This window comes from Salmo trutta, chromosome 16 (genome assembly GCF_901001165.1).
Source record: "Salmo trutta chromosome 16, fSalTru1.1, whole genome shotgun sequence".
NCBI classification, from domain to species: domain Eukaryota; kingdom Metazoa; phylum Chordata; class Actinopteri; order Salmoniformes; family Salmonidae; genus Salmo; species Salmo trutta.
The window spans coordinates 43,757,007-43,780,278 of NC_042972.1; the positions used below are offsets into that span (position 1 = coordinate 43,757,007).

At 43.0% G+C, this 23,272-nt stretch overlaps 3 protein-coding genes across 5 annotated transcripts; 1 reads left to right on the plus strand and 2 right to left on the minus strand.

Annotated features, from left to right (window-relative positions):
• Positions 1-386: 386 nt before the first annotated feature.
• LOC115150793 (dolichyl-diphosphooligosaccharide--protein glycosyltransferase subunit 1) lies at positions 387-5,391 on the minus strand. The gene is made up of 10 exons (XM_029694475.1): positions 5,026-5,391; positions 4,363-4,427; positions 3,824-4,130; positions 3,290-3,499; positions 2,997-3,189; positions 2,790-2,889; positions 2,551-2,689; positions 2,147-2,266; positions 1,634-1,879; positions 387-1,542 (listed from the first exon to the last, which is right to left on the minus strand). Exons 1-10 carry the CDS (start codon positions 5,269-5,271, stop codon positions 1,360-1,362), a joined length of 1,809 nt encoding a protein of 602 aa, XP_029550335.1. The 5' UTR covers positions 5,272-5,391; the 3' UTR covers positions 387-1,359.
• Positions 5,392-9,220: 3,829 nt separating this feature from the next.
• LOC115150796 (ras-related protein rab7) lies at positions 9,221-16,634 on the plus strand. Of its 3 annotated transcripts, XM_029694478.1 has the most exons (7): positions 9,221-9,588; positions 11,584-11,640; positions 13,598-13,660; positions 13,785-13,911; positions 14,043-14,261; positions 14,359-14,487; positions 15,385-16,634. In XM_029694478.1, exons 2-7 carry the CDS (start codon positions 11,618-11,620, stop codon positions 15,478-15,480), a joined length of 657 nt encoding a protein of 218 aa, XP_029550338.1. In that variant the 5' UTR covers positions 9,221-9,588; positions 11,584-11,617; the 3' UTR covers positions 15,481-16,634. The 3 variants fall into 3 exon arrangements, with proteins under 3 accessions (XP_029550338.1, XP_029550339.1, XP_029550340.1); XM_029694479.1 differs by lacking the exon at positions 11,584-11,640 and having other exon boundaries at positions 9,223-9,588; XM_029694480.1 differs by lacking the exons at positions 9,221-9,588; positions 11,584-11,640 and adding an exon at positions 12,825-13,307.
• Positions 16,635-17,473: 839 nt separating this feature from the next.
• Positions 17,474-23,110, minus strand: hmces (5-hydroxymethylcytosine binding, ES cell specific). Its single transcript, XM_029694477.1, has 7 exons — positions 22,990-23,110; positions 19,418-19,632; positions 19,130-19,273; positions 18,793-19,005; positions 18,376-18,530; positions 18,074-18,263; positions 17,474-17,852 (listed from the first exon to the last, which is right to left on the minus strand). Exons 2-7 carry the CDS (start codon positions 19,604-19,606, stop codon positions 17,652-17,654), a joined length of 1,092 nt encoding a protein of 363 aa, XP_029550337.1. The 5' UTR covers positions 19,607-19,632; positions 22,990-23,110; the 3' UTR covers positions 17,474-17,651.
• Between the last annotated feature and the right edge of the window lie 162 nt (positions 23,111-23,272).

Here is a 23,272-nt window from a genome sequence, read left to right on the forward strand (position 1 = left end):
CCCTCTTGCTTACTCACTGACAGGTGAGCCATTATTTCATGTCTTCATCACATAACCAATTATTATTCTGGGTGATGAGGAATTTAACAAATAAAATCAGCAAACCACATCTCCATAGATACTGTAGATGACATATGGATTGTGCATATATTTGTACGCATATTGAATTAAAGTCAGGATCAAACTTTGTACTCTCCCTTTCCGAAGTCAAAAGCTGAATGAATGACTCGGTCACCACCAGAGATGGGAAAACATATTGAGCGCAAGATTGCCCTCAGTTGGTGGAACTAGGTTACTTCCCTGAAGAGTTTCAAAAGTGTATCAATCATTTGGATTTCACACTGCTGTCAGGCAATGTTACAACACACTTTATATAAAAACACAAGTTCGCGTTTTTTCGGATTTATTTCAAATTTGGTTCATTTCCCCCCATTTCATTTACTACTGGTACAGGTTTACATCCATTATCAACCAATGTCTTCGATTGCCACATACTCTTCCCCACACACATGGCCTAATGTCATGCATTGACTAATCAAAGAAAACATACCATTACAAAACAAGAAATCATACAAATGTTAGAAATATTACAGAGGAACAATTAGAAACTTAACATGAAGATGGATACCCTTTGAATTGGGGTCCACACTGTTTCAGAGCTTCAACATTGTTCAAATATACAACATGTAATGGCCAGGGGGAAGTTGCAATTGTGGTTTGTAAGTGCAAAGAATATGACAAAGACATTTAGAGATTGACTCACAATGACCCCCTTATTTCAAGGGCACCGGCAATGATGACTACTTCCCCTTTAGAGGAGCACACAGGTTGAAGGGCTCAAGGGAGTATAGACATGAGACATGTCTGAGACAGCCCTTACAGAGTAACTTGACTATCCATAGTAAAACAATTATTGTTCATCTCCAAAAATCATACAAAAGAATGAAAACTTAAAAAAAAAGAAAAAAATATTCCAAATTTAAACATGAAAACGCTGCATTTATACTGAGCAACAACACTCTTCCGCGCAATTTAACTCACACTAGACTCTCCCACACAAGGTGTGACGCAAGCACTCACTGTGGTGTTAAGCATAATGCCTTCATGTTTTTAGCGAGGCACAAAGGCACGAGTGTTTGTATGCACCTACAGGTTACTTTGCGTTAGTGTGTTTATTTCGTGTCTGGGTCTAAGAGGATGGACATTGAGCTTGCGGGGTATAAGTGTGAAAATGTCGACGTTCCTTATTATAAATGAGTGCAAGAGCGGTTCAACAGATGTGTAGCCGGGGCAGCACGTGTGTTTGTGTGTGTATAGCGTGTGTGTATACTGCACACCATCACGTGTGTATTGTGGCGTTTACAGGGTGTCCAGCAGACTGTCGATGCGCGTCACCAGCTCCAGTCTCTTGCTAGCTAGGGTCTTCTCGTTGTCGATGTAGGCCTCCTTCTTCACCTTGCCTGCTACCAGGCGTTCAGCCTCCTGACAGGAGCGACCCACCAGGTCCTTCACCTGGCCGTCCAGCTTCTGCACCTCACCCACCTGAAACACACACAGTGGAACGTAAGGCTCAGCACAGTGTACACACACACAGGTAGATACAAATACCGTACACACAATTCAATACACACACCTTATCTGCGAGGTCGGAGCCCTCTGTTTTGAGGCGGGCCTGCAAGGAGCTGATGTCGTTGGTGAGGGTGCGGTGGTCGGCCTCCAGGGTCTTGCGGCCGCTGTTCAGGGCCCCCGTGTCTCGGGATTGCTTATAGCGATTCACCACCTCGTCCATGTGGCGGTACAGCCCTAAACGCTTGTTGACCAGAGTCAGGACCTGCTCTGTGATGGAGGCCACCTTCATACGAACCTCTGCAGCAGGGTCCTGGATAAAAAGATGGAGAGAGAAGGGGAGAGAGTCAGGAAGTGCATATAGGAGAAAAAAAAAGTAGATGAACTTAGAAGGGAGTAATGACAGGAGAGTTAAATGACGGCCTAACTGCCTTGTTCAGGGGCAGAACGACAGATTTGTACCTCGTCAGCTCGGGGATTCGAACTTGCAACCTTTCGGTTATTAGCCCAACACTCTAACCACTAGTCTACCCTGCCGCCCCTATAATAAGAGCAGCAGAGTATGTTGAGGATGGAGTACCTTAGTGATGGAGAAGTCCAGGCGCACATAGATGATGACTGTGAAGAAGAGGATGTAGAAGGCCCCCACCACCAATAGAGGCTCCTGCAGCATCAGGATCTTATTGAAGGTATAATGCACCTGGGGGATGAGAGAGACAGAGACACTGAGGAACTTGCACCATCAATGAGGGACCTAATCTTACATTGAATCTAAAGCGTTTCACTGTAAGGGTTTCAGATGTAAAGCATGCAGCTGCTGGGCCCTAGTGGTGGTGTATCTCTGGAGCGACTACTTATAACAATCCTGTCATTGTAATGGCACACTCTGGTTAACTCATACAAACATAAACTGCCTTCCTTTCTCCCAAGAACCTCCCCGTTAAAGTCTCCAATTCCCTCTTCCACTAGGGCCCAGCAGCTCACCACCACATCCTGGATGTGCTGCTCCACCAGATTGTTCTTAGAAGCCACCAGCACGGGACGACCAAAGGTGTCCAGGTAGGTGTAGTGCAGCTGGTCTGGAATGCGGTCAATGGGGTAAGGGGTTTCCACATGGATGTTCCTGAGAGGAAAAGATGTGGATTATTAGAATGAAACAGGAGATCTGTCCATTTCCACAGACACTAAAGGAGTGTGTGCACATACACATCATGCATGCTCACCTGGCGCCTTCTGGCAGTATGAGTTTAACAGTGAGGGAGTCGATGACTTGGTCATCATATACATGGTCAACCAGCCTCATCTTCAGAGCGTACTGATCACCTGAGAACCAACGGGATGAATTCAAGCATTAGCATATCGTTTTTTTTTTTTAGCTTTCGGGCCATTTCTCTTTAAAGAGTTCTGGTAATTTAGCAAACTCAACTCACCCAGAGTGTAGAGGTACTCGTAGCTGGGCAGATTGTAGCCGATAATGTAGTGGGTCTTCCAGCCACCAAACAGAGGGAAGCGGGGCCGAACCTCCACCTCCACAGATTCTTCCAGAATCTGTAGGTGGGAGGTGGATATGTTGCCAATCTCATCCCGGTAGTACACATCCTGGGCTGAGGCAGGAAGGATGGTCTTCGGGAGAATGAGGAGATGCAGTTATTACACAATCTTAAGAAGTCCTCCTGCGAGCATGATATCCATGGCAATAAAGGAGTCTTTAAAATCAACACACCTTAAAGGATTTAACTGATGAGATGCCACTGTCAGACTGGCGCTGGTAGTCATAACGGGAGAAAGGCCCTTTAAGGAATGCACCTGTGTGCCTCATGTCGATGGTCTCTTCCACAGCAATGTTTCCCCAATGGGAGACTTCAATGATGCGGGTGATGCTGCTAATGGTGAGGAAGGGGGTGTTGTTCTCATAATGGACCTTCAGGGCATCCTAAAAATAACAAAAAAAGAAATTACTCCTTTTGCTTCTATTCCAAATATGAATCCACTAAGCCAATGTTTGCTATTCAGCTGGCCCAAAAGTGCTTAAACCATTCAAGGACATGGCCTGGGGTGATCTAGCAGTCTCAGCCGGAGCCTCCAGCACACGTCTACACGTGTGTATGGTTTGAATCCAGCCTTCTGCGCTTTGACACAATGTCCATCTTTCCCCACTGTCATCCTCTTTATCTATCTATTCAATAAAGTCAGAAAATATACATAAAAATAATATTAAATGCATCCCAAATCCGGTCAGGGACCTCAGACACTTTACCTCACTGAAAGGGGCGACATCACGGAAGGGGCCATACTCAATAGCTTCATCGCTCTTGCTGGGGTTGCCCAGCTTGGTGTAGCTCTCCACAGTCTTAGAGGCGAGGCGGACCCGGGTGGTCTGGCTGCGGGTGGGGTAGGGGGAGTACAGGTAGTGGTTACCCTGGAACACCACCAGCTGACGCTCAGCCTGGGTAATGTGTGTGGGGAAGGGCCTCAGGATGTGGCTCAGGACAGTCTCCACCTTCACCCGCAGCTTAGCGCCCACGCCCAGACTGGAGGGTAACTGCACCTTGTAAAACTCCCCACTGTAAGAGGATAGCAGATAGGAGAGGGGTCAGGTCACCAGCACCAACATATACGGTTCTAAAAGCAAGGGGAAAACTAAAACAGTGAGAGAAACTCCACTGAAAAAAAGGGGTGAAGTTTAACATGGTGAAAATGTGCATATCTACAAACTTTACAGTCTAATGACATACAATGGATAATGCAATATAACCTTAGTGAACAGGGATGCACAAGATATTGTAAACTTCTCACCTTTGACCTTGGATCGTGGTTTGCTTGAGCTCAAGCATGGCATCCTCGTCTTCATCACCCTTCACCTAGAAAAGACACGTTTACATGTCTGTCCATTCTGCTGCAATTCAACTACAACTGGGCCTGAGGTGTATTCATTTACAGGCAGGAATGAGTGAGTATGCAACGGTGTGAATGTAGAGTGCGTATTCATTCCCCACGGGTATGGGTGGTGTGTAAACAATCACTGATAGTAGGGGAAAGAATTGTCTACCTAGCAACTATCTGACATAAATTAAGGTCCTAGGCAATTCAAAGATATTGCACACAAAAAGGGGCTGTTCAGATCCGACACGGAAGTAGCTACCCTCTCAGCGCATACGTGTCATTTAGCCACTGACAGACCAAGTTGTGTTGCGGAAGTGCACCCGCTAGCCCATTCAAACAGTTCCACACCATCCTATAATGCACTTATTAAAATGTTTTTGCTACAGCCCTTCCACAGTTTGGTAGATCGACCATTTAACAAAAGTAGACATTTACTAGCGAGCAAGTACTACAGCTTCCTTTCCTTGACTGTGCGCTTCGGGACAAATATGTTCATGTTAGCTAACAAGCTAATGTTAGCCGGATAGCTACCTGGCAAAATGTGGTTTACAGCAAACTCATTCTGAAATCACTTACCGATGCTCCGACATACGCGAGGTGGGGGGCCAAGTCGGGCTCTACCGCCAAGATAAAGTTATGTACCGCCGAGTCTCCCTGGTTTGACAGAAGAATCTCTGCTGTTATTTTAGCAAGGTGCGTGCTCAGGTCCACCGTTCGTTTCACCTCCTCGTTCACCAGCCCGTCGGCAGCCACTCGATAACACAGTACAGTGATAAGGAGCAGATAAGTGAGGGTGGCGAAGAAGGGGATGTTTCGCGCCATGGTTATAAAATTATACTTAAAGATAATTTGCTTAATTGTTAAGTTGAAGCTAGAGAGAAAGAAAGGCCACGCACCACCTCAGGACCAAAGCTGCAGCCGTAAGGATGACGTTTCATTCAGTCCTCACGTACTGACGTTATGCTGTTCCGAACAAATACGGCAGAGGGAGACGTCTCTACCCTGTTCTCAAAAGTACTAAAGGTCCTAGGCAATTCAAAATCTTGCACACAAAAGGAGCTGTGTACATCAGACACAGAAGTAGCGCCCCTCTCAGAACATACGTGTAATTTCGCCACTGACAGAAGGTTGTGTTGTGTTGTGGAAGTGGTGGAAAAAGTACTAAATTGTCATACTTGAGTGAAAGTAAAGATACCTTAATAGAAAATAACTAAAAGTGAAAGTCACCCAGTAAAATACCACTTGAGTAAAAGTATTTGCTTCTAAATATACTTAAGTATCAAAAGTATATGTAATTCCTCAAATATACTTAAATATCAATAGTAAAATTATAAATAATGTCAAATTCCTTATATTAAGCAAATCAGACGACACGATTTTCTTTTCTTTTTTACTGATAGCCAGATCACACTCCAACACTCAGCCATCATTTACAAATGAAACATTTGTGTTTAGTGAGTCAACCAGATCAGAGGCAGTAACGATGACCAGGGATGTTCTCTTAATAAGTGCGTGAATTTGACCATTTTCCTGTCCTGCTAAGCATTCAAAATGTAACGAATACTTTCAGGGGTCAGGGAAAATATATGGAGTAAAAAGTACATTATTTTCTTTAGGAATGTAGTGGACTAAAAGTAAAAGTTGTAATTTTTGGGGGGGATATAGTAAAGTACAGATATGCAAAAAAACTACTTAAGTAAGGGGGATACCTAGTCAGTTGTACAACTGAATGCATTCAACTGAAATGTGACTTGAGCATTTAACCCAACCTCTCTGAATCAGAGAGGTGCGGGGGCTGCCATAATCGACATCCACGTCTTAAAAACTGTAATATCTTATGTTTCACCGAGTCATGGCTGAACGACGACATGAATAACATACAGCTGGCAGGTTTTACGCTTTTTCAGCAGGATAGAACAGCGGCCTCTGGTAAGACAAGGGGTGAGGGTCTATGTATATTTGTAAACAACAGCTGGTGCACGAAATCTAAGGAAGTCTCAAGGTTATGCTCGCCTAAGGTAGAGTATCTCATGATAAGCTGTAGACCACACTATTTACCAAGAGAGTTTTCATCTATAATCTTCGTAGCTGTCTTTTTTACCACCACAAACCGATGCTGACACTAAGACCGCACTCAATGAACTGTATACGGCCATAAGCAAACAGGAAAATGCTCATCCAGAGGTGAAGATCCTAGTGGCCGGGGACTTTAATGCAGGAAAACTTAAAACCCTTTTACCTCATTTCTACTAGAATGTTAATATGCAACCAGAGGGGGAAAAAATTCCAGACCACCTTTATGCCACACACAGAGTAGGTGTACAAAGCTCTCCCTCGCCCTCCATTTGACAAATCTGACCATGATTCTATCCTCCTTATTCCTGTTTACATGCAAAATCTAAAGCAGGAAGCACCAGTGACTCTGTCAATAAAAAAGTGGTCAAATGAAGTAGATGCTAAGATACATTACTGTTTTGCTAGCACAGACTGGAATACGTTCCGGTATTCTTCTGATGGCATTGAGGAGTACACCGCATCAGTCACTGGCTTCATCAATAAGTGCATCAATAACGTCATCCCCATGGTGACCGTATGTACATACCCCAACCAGAAGCCATGGATTACAGGCAACATCCTCACTGACCTAAAGGGTAGAGCTGCTGCTTTAAAGTAGCGGGACTCTAACCCAGAAGCTTATAAGAAATCCCGCTATGCCCTCCGACGAACCATCAAACAGGCAAAGGGTCAATACAGAACCAAGATTGAATCGTACTACACTGGCTCTGATGCTCATCGGATGTGGCAGGGCTTGCAAACTGTTACAGACTACAAAGGGAAGCACAGCCAAGAGCTGCCCAGTGACACGAGCCTACCAGATGAGCTAAATTACTTATATGCTCACTTCGGGGCAAGTAACACTGAAACATGCATGAGAGCATCAGCTGCTCCGGACGACTGTGTGATCTTGCTCTCTTTAGCTGATGAAACAGGTCAACATTCACAAGGTGGCAGGGCCCGACGGATTACCAGGACGTGTACTCTGAGCATGTGCTGACCAACTGGCAAGTGCCTTCACTGACATTTTCAACCTGTCCCTGACTGAGTCTGTAGTACCAACATGTTTCAAGCAGACCACCATAGTCCCTGTGCCCAAAAACACTAAGGTTACCTGCCTAAATGACATATGTAGCCATGAAGTGCTTTGAAAGGCTGGTCATGGCTCACATCAACACTATTATCCCAGAAACCCTAGACTCACTCCAATTTGCATACCGCCCCAATAGATCCACAAATGATGCAATCTCTATTGCACTCAACACTGCACTTCACAACGGTTACACCAGGACAACAACCTCTCGCTCAACGTGATTAAGGCAAAGGACATGATTGTGGACTACAGGAAAAGGAGGACCAAGCATGCCCCCATTCTCATTGACAGGGCTGTAGTGGAGCAGGTTGAGAGCTTTAACTTCCTTGGTGTCCACATCACAGTGTAAGGATAACTGGTCATACGAAAGTGGGTCACCTTTTAGCCAGGTACATTTCTATGGTAACGAATCCTTCAGAACTAACCCGCTCCGGAGCAGGCTAACTCGAGGCTAACTCCATTTATCCTGAATGAAGTGCCACGAGTACCAATGAAATCAGATACCCTCCGTCTCACAAAGATTGTGGCATCATCCCCTTCATTTAAGTAAGAAGACTGATTAAGTATTAATACATAAATAAAAAATGGTGTACACATGACACATTTAGTTATGACAGATTTACCTTTCAGGTCTGTGTGTAGCTAGCTACAACTAACTTTAGTTGAAGATGACCAGAATTGAGATGGAATATCTCTCAAGCTTTATTGACCCATGTTTAAATCAGCCAGAGGATTTGTATTTGCCTGGCTACCCAGACTCCTTGCCAAACGCTACCCACCACCCATTGACATTAGTTTCTTCTCTGCAATTTAAAGTATGTATACAAGTAAAGTATGTAGCCAATGACAGAGCAGCAGAATACTTTAGTGTGTCGTTATGCTATGTTTTCATAGAGGTGAATAACAAAAAATAGTACTGAAGAAAGTCAATCCATGAGTTAGCTGACTTTCTAGTCTAGACACATGGGTCAGCCAATTTCCCGGATGCAAATTAAGCCTATCTATAACTCTTAGAACAAAACACTTTCAGTGAAGCTTCCATTGAGAATGGTGTTGGAGTGGACTTTGAACCACGAAGGGATATCAATCAGAGTAGAACTCAAGCAGATCTCTTCTGCCATAAAGTTCCAGAACAATGAATACAGGGAGTGACAGGGAAAACATTATTCCCCCTCTCTTGAGAGGCGGACCATGCATAAACCCCACTATGAACAGATGCCCACTTCCAACAAAAGCCCAAGAGACTGCAGGATGATCCCATTTCTGACAAAGATTGAGGGGACAGAGCCAGTGCATTGCTAGAACCAGGCAGGCAGTGGCATAAAGATACAGACCTCTTGGCAGATGCCTTCAGTACACAACATGATCAAATTCTAATTTTAACAGTTTGCATAATGCCTATAGCTAGCTGTCTGAACAAATGTTGTTGTTGATGAAAATAATGGTCAGAGCTATCCGAGATCCTTGGGACGTCCCTAATCGAACCTCCACCCTTACCCTAACCATTTTAAATTTAAATTTCAATGGGGGTGGGAACGTCCCAATAAACCCTAATTGCACGGACCTGAAAATAAACCAGAATACAAAGAGGGCCGGGTTTAGGGCGTGTCTTCACGAACATCTGACGTCAAAGATCGCTGACACCGTTGTTTTGGAGGAAGTGACAAGAGACTGAAATATAAAGAAATAGGCCCTCTTCAAGTAAACAAGCAGAGATTCCTTTCGCTTAATAATTTATCTTACTTTGGAAACACAGGCGGCCACCTAGTAGTATTGCATTATAATTAAAGAGACGTGATTTCTGACTGCAACTAACCACCACTGGTGGCACCAGCCAGTTTCCGTCCGATCTCGGCAACTAGCTAGCTATGCAGCTAGCCTAGGTTGGGGGCAGACAGACAAAATTGAATTCATCTGTTTTTCATCCAGCAGGACGAAAGGCCCATTTTGACATTCTTTAACATACCATCCCTTAGTTCGGGTTGATCAAGGTAAGAATTGTAGCCGGTATTCTTTTTGTGCAGTAATATTTGTTTTTTTTAATGTTTACCAATTAGCCTGCTAGTAAGAAGAGACCAAGTACTGAGCTAGTTAAAGGGTCGATTGTCCCCGCGTTGGGCACTAACGTTAGCCACCCACTGTGCACTGTTTAAAGTCAGCTAGGTAACGAATGTTTCTCTACTCTGTGTGTTACTCAATCTATAGTTCTGTCCCAATTCACTGTGCAGTTAGTTAGTTAGCTAGCTAACGTTAAGTTACATGTCAAATGGCGTTGCTAGCTAGTTGGCTAATGTCTGCGTTAACAGTATGCGTCCAGAGCCATGTAACTGTTTAGTATTACGTTTCTAAATTCATGGCTCTGTACACGTATAGATAGCTAAGCTATGTTCTAGCTAGCAATAACTAACATTAGCCAGCTAACTTACTAGCTAGGCCCTTCAGGGGTGAAGTTAGCTGACTAAACTTACTCAACTCCGGTTGGTTGACTACGTCACGTCAAGTATGCGCGCGCATCGATGTGGCCGGAAATTGTGTTATGATTCTGATAACCGTCAGATAGCAACAATGACAAGAAGCTATAGCAACAATGACAAGCAGCTATAGCAACAATGACAAGAAGCTGTCCCATTGTATCTTCTTATTGATACCATGTTTTGTTTTGAGGTGTTTGACTTTCGCTAACTAGTTAACAAACATCTGTAAATTTGAGACAAGTGCTCATTGTGCAAATGTATTTGTTTTCAAAAAACATTTTGAGAGTAAATATAGTTTACATGTTGTCAACAATCTAAGCAAACCCTGTCTGTTTCGTCCAATAGTTGGGACCGTGTCCGTTTTGTTTCTTAAACTACCAACCCGTCTATAAAGATCCTATTAAATTAGAGTATTCTAATTATATGATACCGGCTATGTAATATAATAGTGAACGTTAGCATTAGCAAACAAGCAGAAAGTTTATCCAGAGTTCAGCTAGAGCTGTCATGCTAGTCAATTTAACTAACCTGGTTGGTAAAATAGCTAACATTAGTGTTGTATGATGTGCTCATCTGTAATCATTAGGTAGCTAGCTAGCCTAGTACTATGACTATGCTAGCAACTAGTAAACATTAGCAAATCTAGTTGGCCAACTAGGGGTGTATTCATTAGTCGAATTCCATTGCAAAACGTTTCATCTGTTGCAATTGCAAAACTTTTGCAACAGAAATCATTATGCGTTTATTCTAGGAAGCAAACATAACGAAACGGGGAAGAACCTACTGGAATTTGTCCACTATAAATTGTTTTTGTTGCAAAACGTTTCACATTTGAAGTAAATGGTTTCCGTTTTGCAACAGACCAAATGTTTTGCTACACAATCCGACTAATTAATAGTCTAAACGGGATCTTTGGGACGTCACCCCAATTTAGTTCAAATTTAAAACGGTTAAGGTAAGGGTTAGGAAAGGGTATGGATGTCCCAAGGATCCGGGTAGCACTAAGCAATAAATCATTCTTGGTGGTGTTTTCTAGAGAACCATGTGACCCAACTCTCACGAATGTCATGGGTTGCAGCCAGCCAGACCACAGTCAGAGAACTGCCCTATTAATGTTAGAAATGGAAAAAAGTTTTATATAATGCTTAATTTAATTGTTCAGACTGAGGTTATGCCTATTTTTGCCACCATGTATCAATCTTCCACCCTCATAATCAAGTGGTCTAATGGATCACTTGTGTACGTCTACATCCCAGGTCTGGGTTCCTAGATGCAAGGCCCTGTGATGCAATTTACTGACAAATTGAAAAACTAGTTCAGTTTGACTTTGCTGTACTATATTACACCAAATAACTTTATTATATTTAGTCTGTGTTAATTCAATGCTCAGGAAAATATTCACATTAGAGTTTAATTGTTTGGCATGCTGTAGTATTTGTTTGTGTGCTCTAAGCAAATGTTGGACTCAGTACTCAAAGCTTAGCCTAATGCAAACTACATGGTCCTGTTTAGGTCCAGTGTTGGCTCCCTTTGCTTTCAATAGCCCATGATTGAAATGAAAGAGCAGAGGTAGTGGACGTTGACTGTGCAACCTTTTGTTACTATTGAGGATAGTATGAGACACTGAGACACTGAGTAACTAACTGCTTGTGCAAGAACTGCAGCAATGAAAATGCATTTAAGAGCCTGGCTTGTTTTGAAATTTAGGCTGCCTATGTCATCATGTTTCTGGCCTCTCCTGATAGCTTGTTTCCTTATTCCATGATCTTTATCAACCAGTCAGTCATAGGGAATCAATACTATCCTGGTGTTTTCCATGCTTGTCTGCAGATTCTTTTGGAACCAGCACCATTTTACTGTGAAACCAATAATGGAACTGATACTGTATGTCGTTACTTTTAAGGATCGGAATATAGTGATGAGGAGGAGTTCGGTGGACCCTTCGTGTCCAGAAGTAATTTAGCCATTCATTGTGGTCATTGCACTCTGTAGAGTTGCTATTTTCTTGAGTTTTCTCGTGTCAATTAACTTGTGACTTTGCTTGATTACTCAATAAATGAAGTCAGATTTAAGAAGGTTAAGGGTACAAGACTGTGTACTCAGCTGGCTGTGTTGGCAAAATCACTACATATCCCATCGAGCAAAGCAGGGAGAGGTTGTCACAGTTCCGACGCCAGTGGATCTCAAAACTGAACTTGGATCCACGTTAAGTAGCAATGATATCCTATTCAATAAAACAATCATTTGTTTCTTTCCAGCAATTTTCTTAATTACATGATTGTTTAACTAGCAAAGGAGTTTTGAAGTTGAGGGTGCAGTATTTATAAAGTTTAGCGATATTAGTGATTGATTAGTAATGCCTGACGAGTTCCTATAAATTGGTGTCAGTTACTTGAACTGATTTAAGATGGTTTTTGCTTTCTGAGAGTAAAGTCACGTTTTATGAGCTCCTGTATGCTGCTTCTGTCTAGTCTTAACTTTCCTTATAGTTGATGTTCCACCCTCTGAACGGCACGTTATATTACCGTCAATGCAGAATTCTTAAGAGGACCCTCATTGTCACTTTGTGTTGCTTGAAATAAATGTAAGTTGAAATGAAGGTTGCTTTGTTTCAATGCTGGGGTAACCATTAAGGGTGAGGCCCCTTGACAGAGAGAACCAGTGCTAATGATGGCTCTGCACGGCAGCCTTACCTAGCCTAAATGTTGTGAATTTGTTATTTGGGGTAGATCTGGTGATGCTGTTAAGAGAATGTTGGTCAATGAGAGCAAGAGATGCTTTATCAACAAGAATAGTGTATTCCACTCTCTCGCTGTCTGTGGATCAAGTCTCCATAACTGGCCTTCACATGTTGAAACGTTTCTGGTTTACGTTAAGCCTACGTTCCTCTCCCAAACCTGTGTCCTGTACAAGTGAAAATAGAGGAACATGTTGGAGGGGAAGGAGTTTTAAAAAGTAGTCTGTTTGTTGTTTCTTATTTAGTGAGGGACAAACTGTACTTGGTTACATTCCCAGAACTATTCCTACTCAGAGCATTTCAACACACACTGTGCCAGATGCCAATCACAACTTTTAACGGGCCGTGGTTTCGCATTTGATTGAGAGACAGGTGGTATAACGTTTGACCTTTGGCCTCCTGTTATGTGTGTTGATGTGTATAGCCTACATGTGTTCCTGAATGTCTCTGTGTCGTAATCCCCATGACTGGACAACTAGCTTTGGACCACATGACTACGGTGAGGGTGAGCTGGCAGCTGGTCAAAGTAGTCCGTGGCACAAAGACGTGTTATAGTATTTGCAGTAGTTGCCTATTATAATATTACCTGCGTCATAGAGCATAAACAGCATTGCTTTTTAACCCTGGGGGGGACACAGGCAGCATGCTTTATAGACTGTGTGCCTGTGTTTATAGGCTGCTTTTATACTGTGTTTATCATGATAACAATGAGGATGATCATGTGAAGGTAATGTTAGCCATGCTACATGGTCAGTCCATTCTAATTGAGTGCCCCTTCTATTTCCCCAGCTGTGGCACAATGACGTCTAGGAAGAAAGTACTACTTAAAGTAATCATCCTGGGAGACTCTGGGTGAGTGTCCTGTACCTTGCACAGCCACTTACACTTCTTCTCTGTTATCATAGAAGGTTACAAAATATATGTGTTTACCAATCACTCTGTCATATCTGTTGCTGACCTGAATCTATCTCGTCAGAGTTGGGAAGACGTCCCTGATGAACCAGTATGTGAATAAGAAGTTCAGTAACCAGTACAAAGCCACAATTGGAGCTGATTTCCTGACGAAAGAAGTGATGGTGGACGACAGGCTTGTCACCATGCAGGTACTGGGGAAGGGATTCGATCAAGTTACTCCACGTCACAAGTGCTGTGCTGAAGTACAGGTCAATGGGTAGGCCTATATTTTTATTGTTCTTCATAAACATGTATGCCCCTCCCCTGTGCTCTGTCACAGATCTGGGACACAGCGGGGCAGGAGAGGTTCCAGTCTCTGGGCGTGGCGTTCTACCGCGGGGCAGACTGTTGCGTGCTGGTGTTTGACGTGACCGCCCCCAACACCTTCAAGACCCTAGACAGCTGGAGGGACGAGTTCCTGATCCAGGCCAGCCCCCGAGACCCCGAGAACTTCCCCTTCGTGGTGCTAGGCAACAAGATTGACCTGGAGAACAGACAGGTGGGTCCAGATGTAGCGTTTGAGACCGGAGCATCTGACAGTAAGTAGCTTGTGTCCCTTCAGAGAATGACGGCTGCTTTTTGTCTGTATCTGACAGGTGACGACTAAACGAGCACAGGCCTGGTGTCAGAGCAAGAACAACATCCCCTACTTCGAGACCAGCGCAAAGGAGGCCATCAACGTTGAACAGGCTTTCCAGACTATTGCACGCAACGCTCTTAAACAGGTAGGGGGTCAGAAGGGAGCTTATGAGAGCTTAGCTGAATGCCGTGTGTGTATTGACAGTATTTTTATACTTCGTTTTTATTGAAGAACACAAGGTACCAATAAAGTAAAAGAACAACAAAAAAGAACTGGCAGTTACAGTGCACATCATACCTTCATCATATTAGTTACATTGACGTCTTTGAATTAGACCTTTTTCCAAGTACAAAACCCATTTTTCCCAGTATTCCTGACCTCTCTCTTGTGTTCTTAAAGCAAAGCTCCATGTGGTGTATTTATTTTATAATGTCTATCCATTGTCGCTGTGGGAGGGTCTTTTTGTAGCCATTTCCCAGTGATTGCTTTTTTACTGGCTGCCAGTAGGACCTTCAAGAGGTACTTTTCTCTATTGTGTAAGTTATCAGGTATTTCACCCAAGTACAAAGAAATGAATGTTTGTTTTATGTCAAATCCCATTGTTTTTCCAATGTTAGATCTTATTTCTCGTTAGTAAGTTTCGATTTTGGGGCAGGTCCAAAAGATATGAGTGGCTCCCCTACACCCTTGTTGGAGAGAATGCGGTCTATTGAGGGTGGATCAGTCTATTTTGATTTCAGTTTAGGTGTTATGAAGAAACGTACAACATTCTTCCAACAGAATTCTCTCCATGACCTTGAGTTGGTGGAGCTTTGTTGAGTCTCTAATATGTTCAACCATGTTTCATCAGTTATTTCAATGTTAAGTTCCTCCTCCCATTTTCTTTTTAATATAGTTTGTAGAATGTTTCTTTGAGGAATGAATACCCAATGGGAATTGAAAACGTTTTTGTTACTCCCCAAGTTGTTGTATTGACGTCTTGATTTCCATGCATGTTGGAAGTCACAAAAAGCTTAACGCCATCGTCTTTTTCTCCCTTTAGGAGACAGAGGTGGAGTTGTACAATGAGTTCCCTGAACCGATAAAGCTGGACAGGAACGAGCGTTCCAAGCCATCAGCGGAGGCCTGCAGCTGCTGAGGACCTAGCAGACTTACTGGGGCACAACGGTCGGCCCTGCTACCCTGTCTTGCCTTGTCTAACCCCTATGCCCCACTGTGTGCTCCCCTTTGCCCAATATTATCACTGGCCTTCGTAGATGCGTGTTCCGCTCGGAAAGTATACTTTACACACATGCTGCACTCACACCCCAGTGTACACATCACACACTTACTCTCAAGATAAGTCTCCAAGCCCAAAGAACACCCAGATGGATATTAGAGCATTTATTAACCTGATATCTGCTTAGTATTTCCCCCTTAACTGTCTCATGACGCAAATACCTTTTTATAGACACCATTGTTTCCATGGCACCACCCAACCTCACACGCATACATACAGAAATAAAATCCTATGACATTTTAAGGGGGGGGGGGTAGTTCCAGTGGTAGAGGAGGTTGTGAAGGATCAGAATGAGTAATTTATATATATGTGTGTGTGTGTGTGTGTGTCATGCCAATGTACTGCCCAAAGATACATGTGTTAATTGTCTTGGAAGTGACAACATACGAGTGTGTTGTTCAAGGCATTTTTTGCACTTTGTCATGTAGACTTATTAAAATCCTGTTTGACACCTCATTTTGGAGCCACAATAAAAACCCACATTTTAAGTCGAGGCTGAAGAGGCAGTGTGGATTTTAACTCTGCTCCCCAGCTTCACTGATGTCCCCTAACACATGCTTTGTTTCTCAATGGGGAAGGTCAAGCAGCAAATTGTTGTCAACATTCTGCGACCTGACACAAGGGGAGGACGTCCTATCTGATACAGCTGGGGGAGGGAACAGATTTTTCAAGCATATAAATATGACTCGTTAGTAGTTATTGCCTCTTGTCTTATTTTTACACTGGCAACTGTTGCAAGACTTTGTGCAAATCTTTAAGTCTTAATTGTTTTTTGTAGGCAAAAACCATGTATGTTGTCAGTTTCCATGTCTGCTGATAGCTCAGGTGGCAAATGATTTGATAAGTGCTTGATATTTCTTTTAACTGATCAGATCTGTCTGTATATTGTTATTACTATGTTTAGAATTTGAATTGCATCAGAGGACCGAGAACACAACTTTTTATTTAAATTACACAAAAAATACAGGGGAAATCTGTTAGCATTAATCATATTAATAAAATGACTTCATCTACATTGTTTGAAAATGTCTTTGGTTTCAAGGAACTGATAAGTCATTGAATAAAGAAAGTGTGTTTCTGCAAGGAGAACATGTAAAGCATAGGTGACTATCAAGGCTCATACACAGTTCTACTACACTGAACAAAAATATAAACGTAACATGTAAAGTGTTGGTCCAATGTTTCATGAGCCGAAATAAAATATCCCAGAAATGTTCCACATGCAGAAAAAGCTTATTTCTCTCAATTGTTGTACACAAATGTTTACATCCCTGTTAGTGAGCATTTCTCCTTTGCCAAGATTGTTTTTTCATTTAACCAGGCAAGTCAGTTAAATTATTTAAAATGGCCAAATCTGGACGATGCTGGGCCAATTGTGCGCCGCCCTACGGGACTCCTCATCACGGCTGGATGTGAAACAGCCTGGCTAATCCATCCACCTGACAGGCATGGCATATCAAGAAGCTGATTAAACAGCGTGATCATTACACAGCTGAGGGCTGAAGAGTATTTCTGTCTGTAATAAATCCCTTGTGTGGGGAAATACTCCTGATTGGGTGGACCTACACCCTTCCCAGGCACATCCAGGGCTGTGCCCCTGCCCAGTCATGTGAAATCCATAGATTAGGTCTCAATGAATTTATTTAAATTGACTGATTTCCTTCTATGATCTGAAATTGTTGCATGTTGGGTTTATATTTTTGCTCAGTATATAATCAATAGTATAGTCTTGGGAATACATTGACAGTTTTAGTTTTGCATGGGGGCACTCCGTATTTCTATTCTTCGGTCTACTGCTCGTACAGAAATGTCAAAATTGGTCACTTTCGAAGGCGGACACATGACAGAACCATCAAAATCTGAAAAATGTTTAATAACTATCTTTAACCAATACCAGACAGATAAAACAATAATCAGAAACCATTTCCTCTCTTCCACATCAATCAACACACCACAATATCAAGACAATGAGGCCTACATTTTTCAATCTGTTCCCTTCTCTCTTCAGTCAGTCAATGTTTCTGTCCCACTCAGTTGGTCCTGGGTTTCTTACTGGCTCCCTGCAGCCACTGTTGGAGAGGCCCTGCAGGCTTCAGCTGCTTCTTAGGCCTGGTCTCTCTTGGGTGCCCCTCCTGTTTGACTTCCCCAGTGTCTGACTCTTTCCTCTTGGGGTGCGTGCTGCTCTTCAGCCAGCCCATCATCATCTTACTGCTGGCTGAAAGCTTGGGCTCCTGGGGAAGGTGATGAGGGGGTAAGTGGAGGCAGGGAGAAACAAGTAGTATGGTATGGAGCCAATTATACATTTTCTCTTTAGGTTTTAAATCTAGATTTTGAGTAAATATGTGAAGTGTTCAGTCTGGGACCACCTTTCTAATGATCCTGAGATATTCAATAATTGGAACATCATCAGACATCTCAAATATTGGTATGTAGTGAGGTCAAGCTGTTGTACCTTAGCTTGAGGATCCACTGGCTGCAGGCACTCAGGGGAGTTGTTTCGAGAGTTGTTGACAAATGAGGAGACAGGGTGAAAGGTCAGTGTATTTTTGGACTGAAGCAATTTAAGGGCATCTAATGACTTCACCTCACCAAAATCCAGCCATTTTCTGACCTCCTCCTCTCCATCGAGAATTGCTGGCATCCTGTATGTCAACCACAATCATTGGTAATCTACATCATTCACAAACTCTCATATACACAGAACATACTCAATTTACTCAAAGAGAGAGTAATGCTTGAGACTGAGGCCCTTACCGGTCATGGATGCCTTGAAGATTAGGGGATGCATCCACAGTGATCACAGTGTAGGTGTAGAGGGGATCTCCACCACTAGGGGGAGTCCAGCAGTCAAACAGTCCTGCAATGGTCAGCAACCGCCATCCTCTCCACTCACGGTCTCCTTTGTCCTCCTACACAAGACACACACACAAATAGGCAAGGTATATATGGTCAAAAGGCAACGCTCACATTATTTCATTACTGCAGGCTAAAAACTGAGAAAGACCACAAATGGGTCTGAATGGAGTCAAAATGGGTGTTTTTGAGGGGGGGAAAAGGGAAGAGGATGGGGGGATATCATCAGTGTAATCAGACTCAAGCATCTTACTCTGAATGTCGTCAGTTTTCTGTGTTTGCTCAGTGATGCATGGTCCATGTGTGTCAGCAGCTCACCTCTTTCTGGTCTCCAGAGCCTTCCTCAGAAGTGCATGTCTGTGGATCCTCCTTACAGGGTGTCCCCTCATCCTGCTCCTCTGTTTTCACAGGAGCAGGTCCTTGAGTCTGGGGGAAATAGATGAAGAAGGGCTGCTTGTCTTTCTCCTGCCTCCTCCATTCATAAAAGCCATCAGCCAGGATGACACAGCGCTGTCCTTTCAACAGCGGATCCTGAAACGAAATAGTACACAAACATTCACTAATACACAGGGAAACCGTTTGATGATGCACGCTGTCCCTGTTGATAATGAGCTATGTGCATTTCATGTGGAGATGAATCAAACTCACTCCACACCTTATAGGACTTTTTCTCTAGCAGGCTCTCACTGCGACAGTTGTTAGTGCTGTACTGCATCTTGTTTGGGTCATTCTCCCTGAACCAGGCAGGCACCAGGCCCCAACGCATCGCTGCCAGCACACATTCATCCACTGGGGCATTCTGAGAGAAAAGGGTTGGATGGGGACCATCTGGTTAATACACAAATCTTTTCCTCCAGGCAGGGCGCAAATGACGCCCCAAATAAACATCCAGCCCCCCTAACCAGGATCAGTTGATCTGCTTCAGTTGCACAACTATACTTACCTTAACAAAATGTCTTTGGGACAACAAGACTGGGCTCAAAGACTGGGGGCTCTTGTTGTAGGAAGGTCGGTACTTATCAGAATCTCCGTCTTTCCACCTTGGCTGTCGACGCTGCCCTCCTCGGTCTCTGTACTGGGAGGCTCGGCTAACTTCATCTGCCGCCAGGGTGCATGCAGTCCTCCCGCACATCGTCAGCCCAGTAGTCCCAGTGCAGACTGATGAAATAACAACAACATGCAGTCATGAAATGCATGCATTGGGTTTGCCAGTAGATACCGACCCTACCATTGCGCTTGTTTACACTGAGCTGAACTGGGGTCGGAACGCAATCATGGTAACATTATCTTACCAGTGCGAGATATGGGTCGGAAAATGTACCTCAATGCAGGGATGACATATGCCACTGTACTCCGAATTTGACCAATTTCCACAACGATACATCGAGAATATTTAAAAACTGCTTGTTTTCCCAGAAAACATGCTAGCTAGCAGTAGCCACCGCAGCCATTATGGAATGGCAGTGTCAGCCAATCAGTTTTTTTGTTGTTCAACGCAACATTCCATAATGGCTGCTGTGGCTATTGCTAGCTAGTATGAGGACGGAATGGGCAGTTTCCCAGGAAAACTAGCAGTATATCAATCTCGATAGACCATTGTGGATAGAGGTACAATTTGCAGTACAGTGACACCCCAGGTACGTTTTCCGACCAATATCTTGTCTTAATGTAACCATGATTGCTTTCTGAACCTAGCCAGCAGATCCAACCTGCTTGCTTACAGATGCACTAGGGTCGGACAGGCTTCATGTATAGGTTAAGACACCGCAGAGCTGGCTCGAGATGTGGCTCGGAAAACGTACCTTAATCCAGGGATGATAAATGCAATATACTGCGAATTGTACTATTAACCCAGCTGTTACACAGGGAATATTGAACGACTGCTGTTCAATCTTCTCGGTTCAACAGTTGGGTTAATGTAACAATTCATAGTACAACGCATTTCTTACCCCTGGATTGAGGTACGTTTTCCAAGCCATATCTTGCGCCGGCTCCACAGTGTCTTAAACTTCTTAGGGATAGGCGTCCCGTCAACGGGACAGTTGTAAATAATCTGTCACGATCGCAGATTTTAGAGAAACAACAAATGTCGGTACATACAAGTGTCTTATATCAGCTGAAAGCCTAAATTCTTGTTAATATAACTGCCATTACTGCAAAAAAATGCCATGCTATTGTTTGAGGGCTCCTAACAAAACACTTTTTTCACCGCGATAGGTTTGATAAATTCACCTCTGAAGGTGAAACGTGTACTTACATTCTGAAATCTTGCACTGATTTATCATCCAAAGGGTCCCAGAGATAACATGAAGTTTTGTTAGATAAAAATCATTTTTCATATCCTAAAAAGGTCCATATAGCACGCACGATCGATTTTGTATTTCCACTCGTTCAATTTGCAAAGGAATCTGTGAAAACCTAACCCTAAACGTTGTTTCAACCAGTCAAATAACATTCGTATTTATTCCTCAGAGATCCTAGAATGTAACCAGACTTCACTATATCATTAGGAGTGTAGTATATCCAATAGGACACCAAATTTGGTCAGAGAGCGACGCCTTCACGGCACACTGACGACGTTGGCGGTCTTCACTTGATTGACTGTAACTTTGTCAAATAAGCACCAATCAGGGTCAAACAAAGCTAGCTAGATAGCCAATGAGAGGAAACCCAGTATATGTCGCAAAATGTTGCTGCTAACCTTGTGCGACAGCAAGCCATTTTCTTTTGGACAAATATTCAAAGAATATGGAGAGTTATGAAGTTATGAAAACTGGGTGTTTCGCAAATCTTGAACTTATAATATGGCTACTAATACTGGAAAAGCTAAATCAAAGCCCAAGTATACAGATTTGACGATATTCTTGCAGAAAAATGTAATGTGAATATCTCCTTCATGATTTGCCCAAATGTACCTGGGTGACTTCACACTAAATGTCATGTAGTTTGCTCATACTTCAAGTTATCTGTCTGAAACTTTGCACATACACTGCTGCCATCTTACATTTACATTTTAGTCATTTAGCAGACGCTCTTATCCAGAGCGACTTACAGTAGTGGACACCATCGGAATTACAACCAGAGTTATGGCTAAATTTGGGACCTTTCTGTTGCATTTCAAAGATGGTGGTAGAAAAAAAAGAATAATCTTTGTATTTTCTTCTACGAGATCTATTGTGTTATATTCTTCTACATTAATTCACATTTCCACAAACTTCAAAGGATTTCCTTTCAAATAGTACCAAGAAAATGCATATCCTTGCTTCAGGGCCTGAGCTACAGGCAGTTAAATTTGGGTATGACATTTTAGGCGAATTTTGAAAAAAAGGGGGTTATTCCTATTTAGCTTCATGTCCACCAGATACATCAAACTCTTTGCGCTCCGGCGGAAGTTATTCATTGTTAATGGAGCAGTCCGCAACACTACGTTTGGGATGCCGCACTAGGCTGCGGTGCGTTCTGTGTACCGCATGCATTCAATATTTTCAACTCGTGAGTTGCATTACCGTTACCGTGCAGTGGTACAAATGGAAGTTCATTATGAGTATCCCATGGTGGGGGTTGCACCATACTGAGGCCAAATTATGATGACAATTGTGTAGTTAGAGAGGAGAAGATACTGGCTGAATGACTGGAAATTCATCTCGGGTAAGAATGACACAGACAACTCATCATTACTATTCTGTTGGGTAGCCAACAGAACGCAGTACAAAATTAATACACACAGAACTTTTCAGTGTGTAATTTAGCATGCCATCACGCAGAGCAAGCTAGTGGTTTGAAATCAGTACTCTATATGGGAACAACCAATTCAATTTGTTAATGTTGCTATAGATGTTGGCAAGAATAGAAACAAACTAGATTGATTATTGTAATATGCCGTTGTGCGCACCAGTCTGTTGGTAGCTCTGCCATCCTATGAAACCATTAGGTCGATAGGAGAATAACTTTCATCTGTTCTAATTATTAGCTTTGGTCAAACAGAGCAAAAATGGTATTCTCCATACTGCAAACCGTTCTGCAGCCTTGCAAAGGACATGAAGTACAGGAAATGTGGGCTAGACATTTGGCAAAAACATCATATGGCAAAATGCATGTATCTGGTGGACATATGGCATTAATCTACACAGGAAGGCTGTCAGACCCTAGTACAGCTGTAAGCAAGTGGGTTGGATCTGCTGGCTAGTTCCGACCCCAATGACAGTGCAGCTCAGTGTAAACAAGTGTAACAGTAAGTTCGGTATCTTCTGGAAAGCATTGTGTATACGAACTGACAAACTAAACATTTTCCAAGGTGACTCAAGAAGCATTAGCTAATAGCTAGCTATATCGATCTACCAGTGACGTGAACTAGCTCTGTTAGCTTAGCTTGCTAGCTACCAAGTCAACCATGCAACTTTACTTTCGGCTAACTGCCTAGGAAGCCACGGTTCAACTTCAGATAGCTGACAAATCTTTCGATGCATGGTAAAAATGGGAGAACCAAATATTAGTATTTACATAGTGGTGATTTACCGTTGTTTGTGAAATTTCTGTTGTTTAGGACTGGACTTCGTCTCGACTTGCCAGTCACTGCAGCATAAGTCAGAAGGCGCGTTCAGATGGTTATTCTTCTTCTGATATCGTGGCGGTACGCAAACAAACGTTGTGCATGTCGCTACCTACTGTGATGGGATGTACGATCAATCATGATCTGCCCATGATCTTGGTACATCTTTTCCTTATTTTACATTGTACAGCTACATGTCCCATTCTTTGACATTTAAAACACCGCAATGGGGATGGGACAAATTTAAAC

Bases quoted from the DNA above. Each gene is read 5' to 3' on its own strand.
- LOC115150796 (XM_029694478.1), top strand. From the start codon at position 11,618: ATGATTGAAATGAAAGAGCAGAG. The intron at 11,641-13,597 runs GTAGTGGACGTT...CTATTTCCCCAG, and splicing joins ATTGAAATGAAAGAGCAGAG to CTGTGGCACAATGACGTCTA. The intron at 14,488-15,384 runs GTAGGGGGTCAG...TTCTCCCTTTAG, and splicing joins CACGCAACGCTCTTAAACAG to GAGACAGAGGTGGAGTTGTA.
- LOC115150793 (XM_029694475.1), bottom strand. From the start codon at position 5,271: ATGGCGCGAAACATCCCCTTCTTCGCCACCCTCACTTATCTGCTCCTT. The intron at 3,190-3,289 runs GTGTGTTGATTT...ATTCTCCCGAAG, and splicing joins CATCAGTTAAATCCTTTAAG to ACCATCCTTCCTGCCTCAGC. The intron at 2,890-2,996 runs GTGAGTTGAGTT...GTTGGTTCTCAG, and splicing joins CGAGTACCTCTACACTCTGG to GTGATCAGTACGCTCTGAAG.
- hmces (XM_029694477.1), bottom strand. From the start codon at position 19,606: ATGTGCGGGAGGACTGCATGCACCCTGGCGGCAGATGAAGTTAGCCGA. The intron at 18,531-18,792 runs GTGAGCTGCTGA...TGTCTTGTGTAG, and splicing joins GCTCTGGAGACCAGAAAGAG to GAGGACAAAGGAGACCGTGA. The intron at 18,264-18,375 runs GTAAGGGCCTCA...GTTGACATACAG, and splicing joins CTTCAAGGCATCCATGACCG to GATGCCAGCAATTCTCGATG.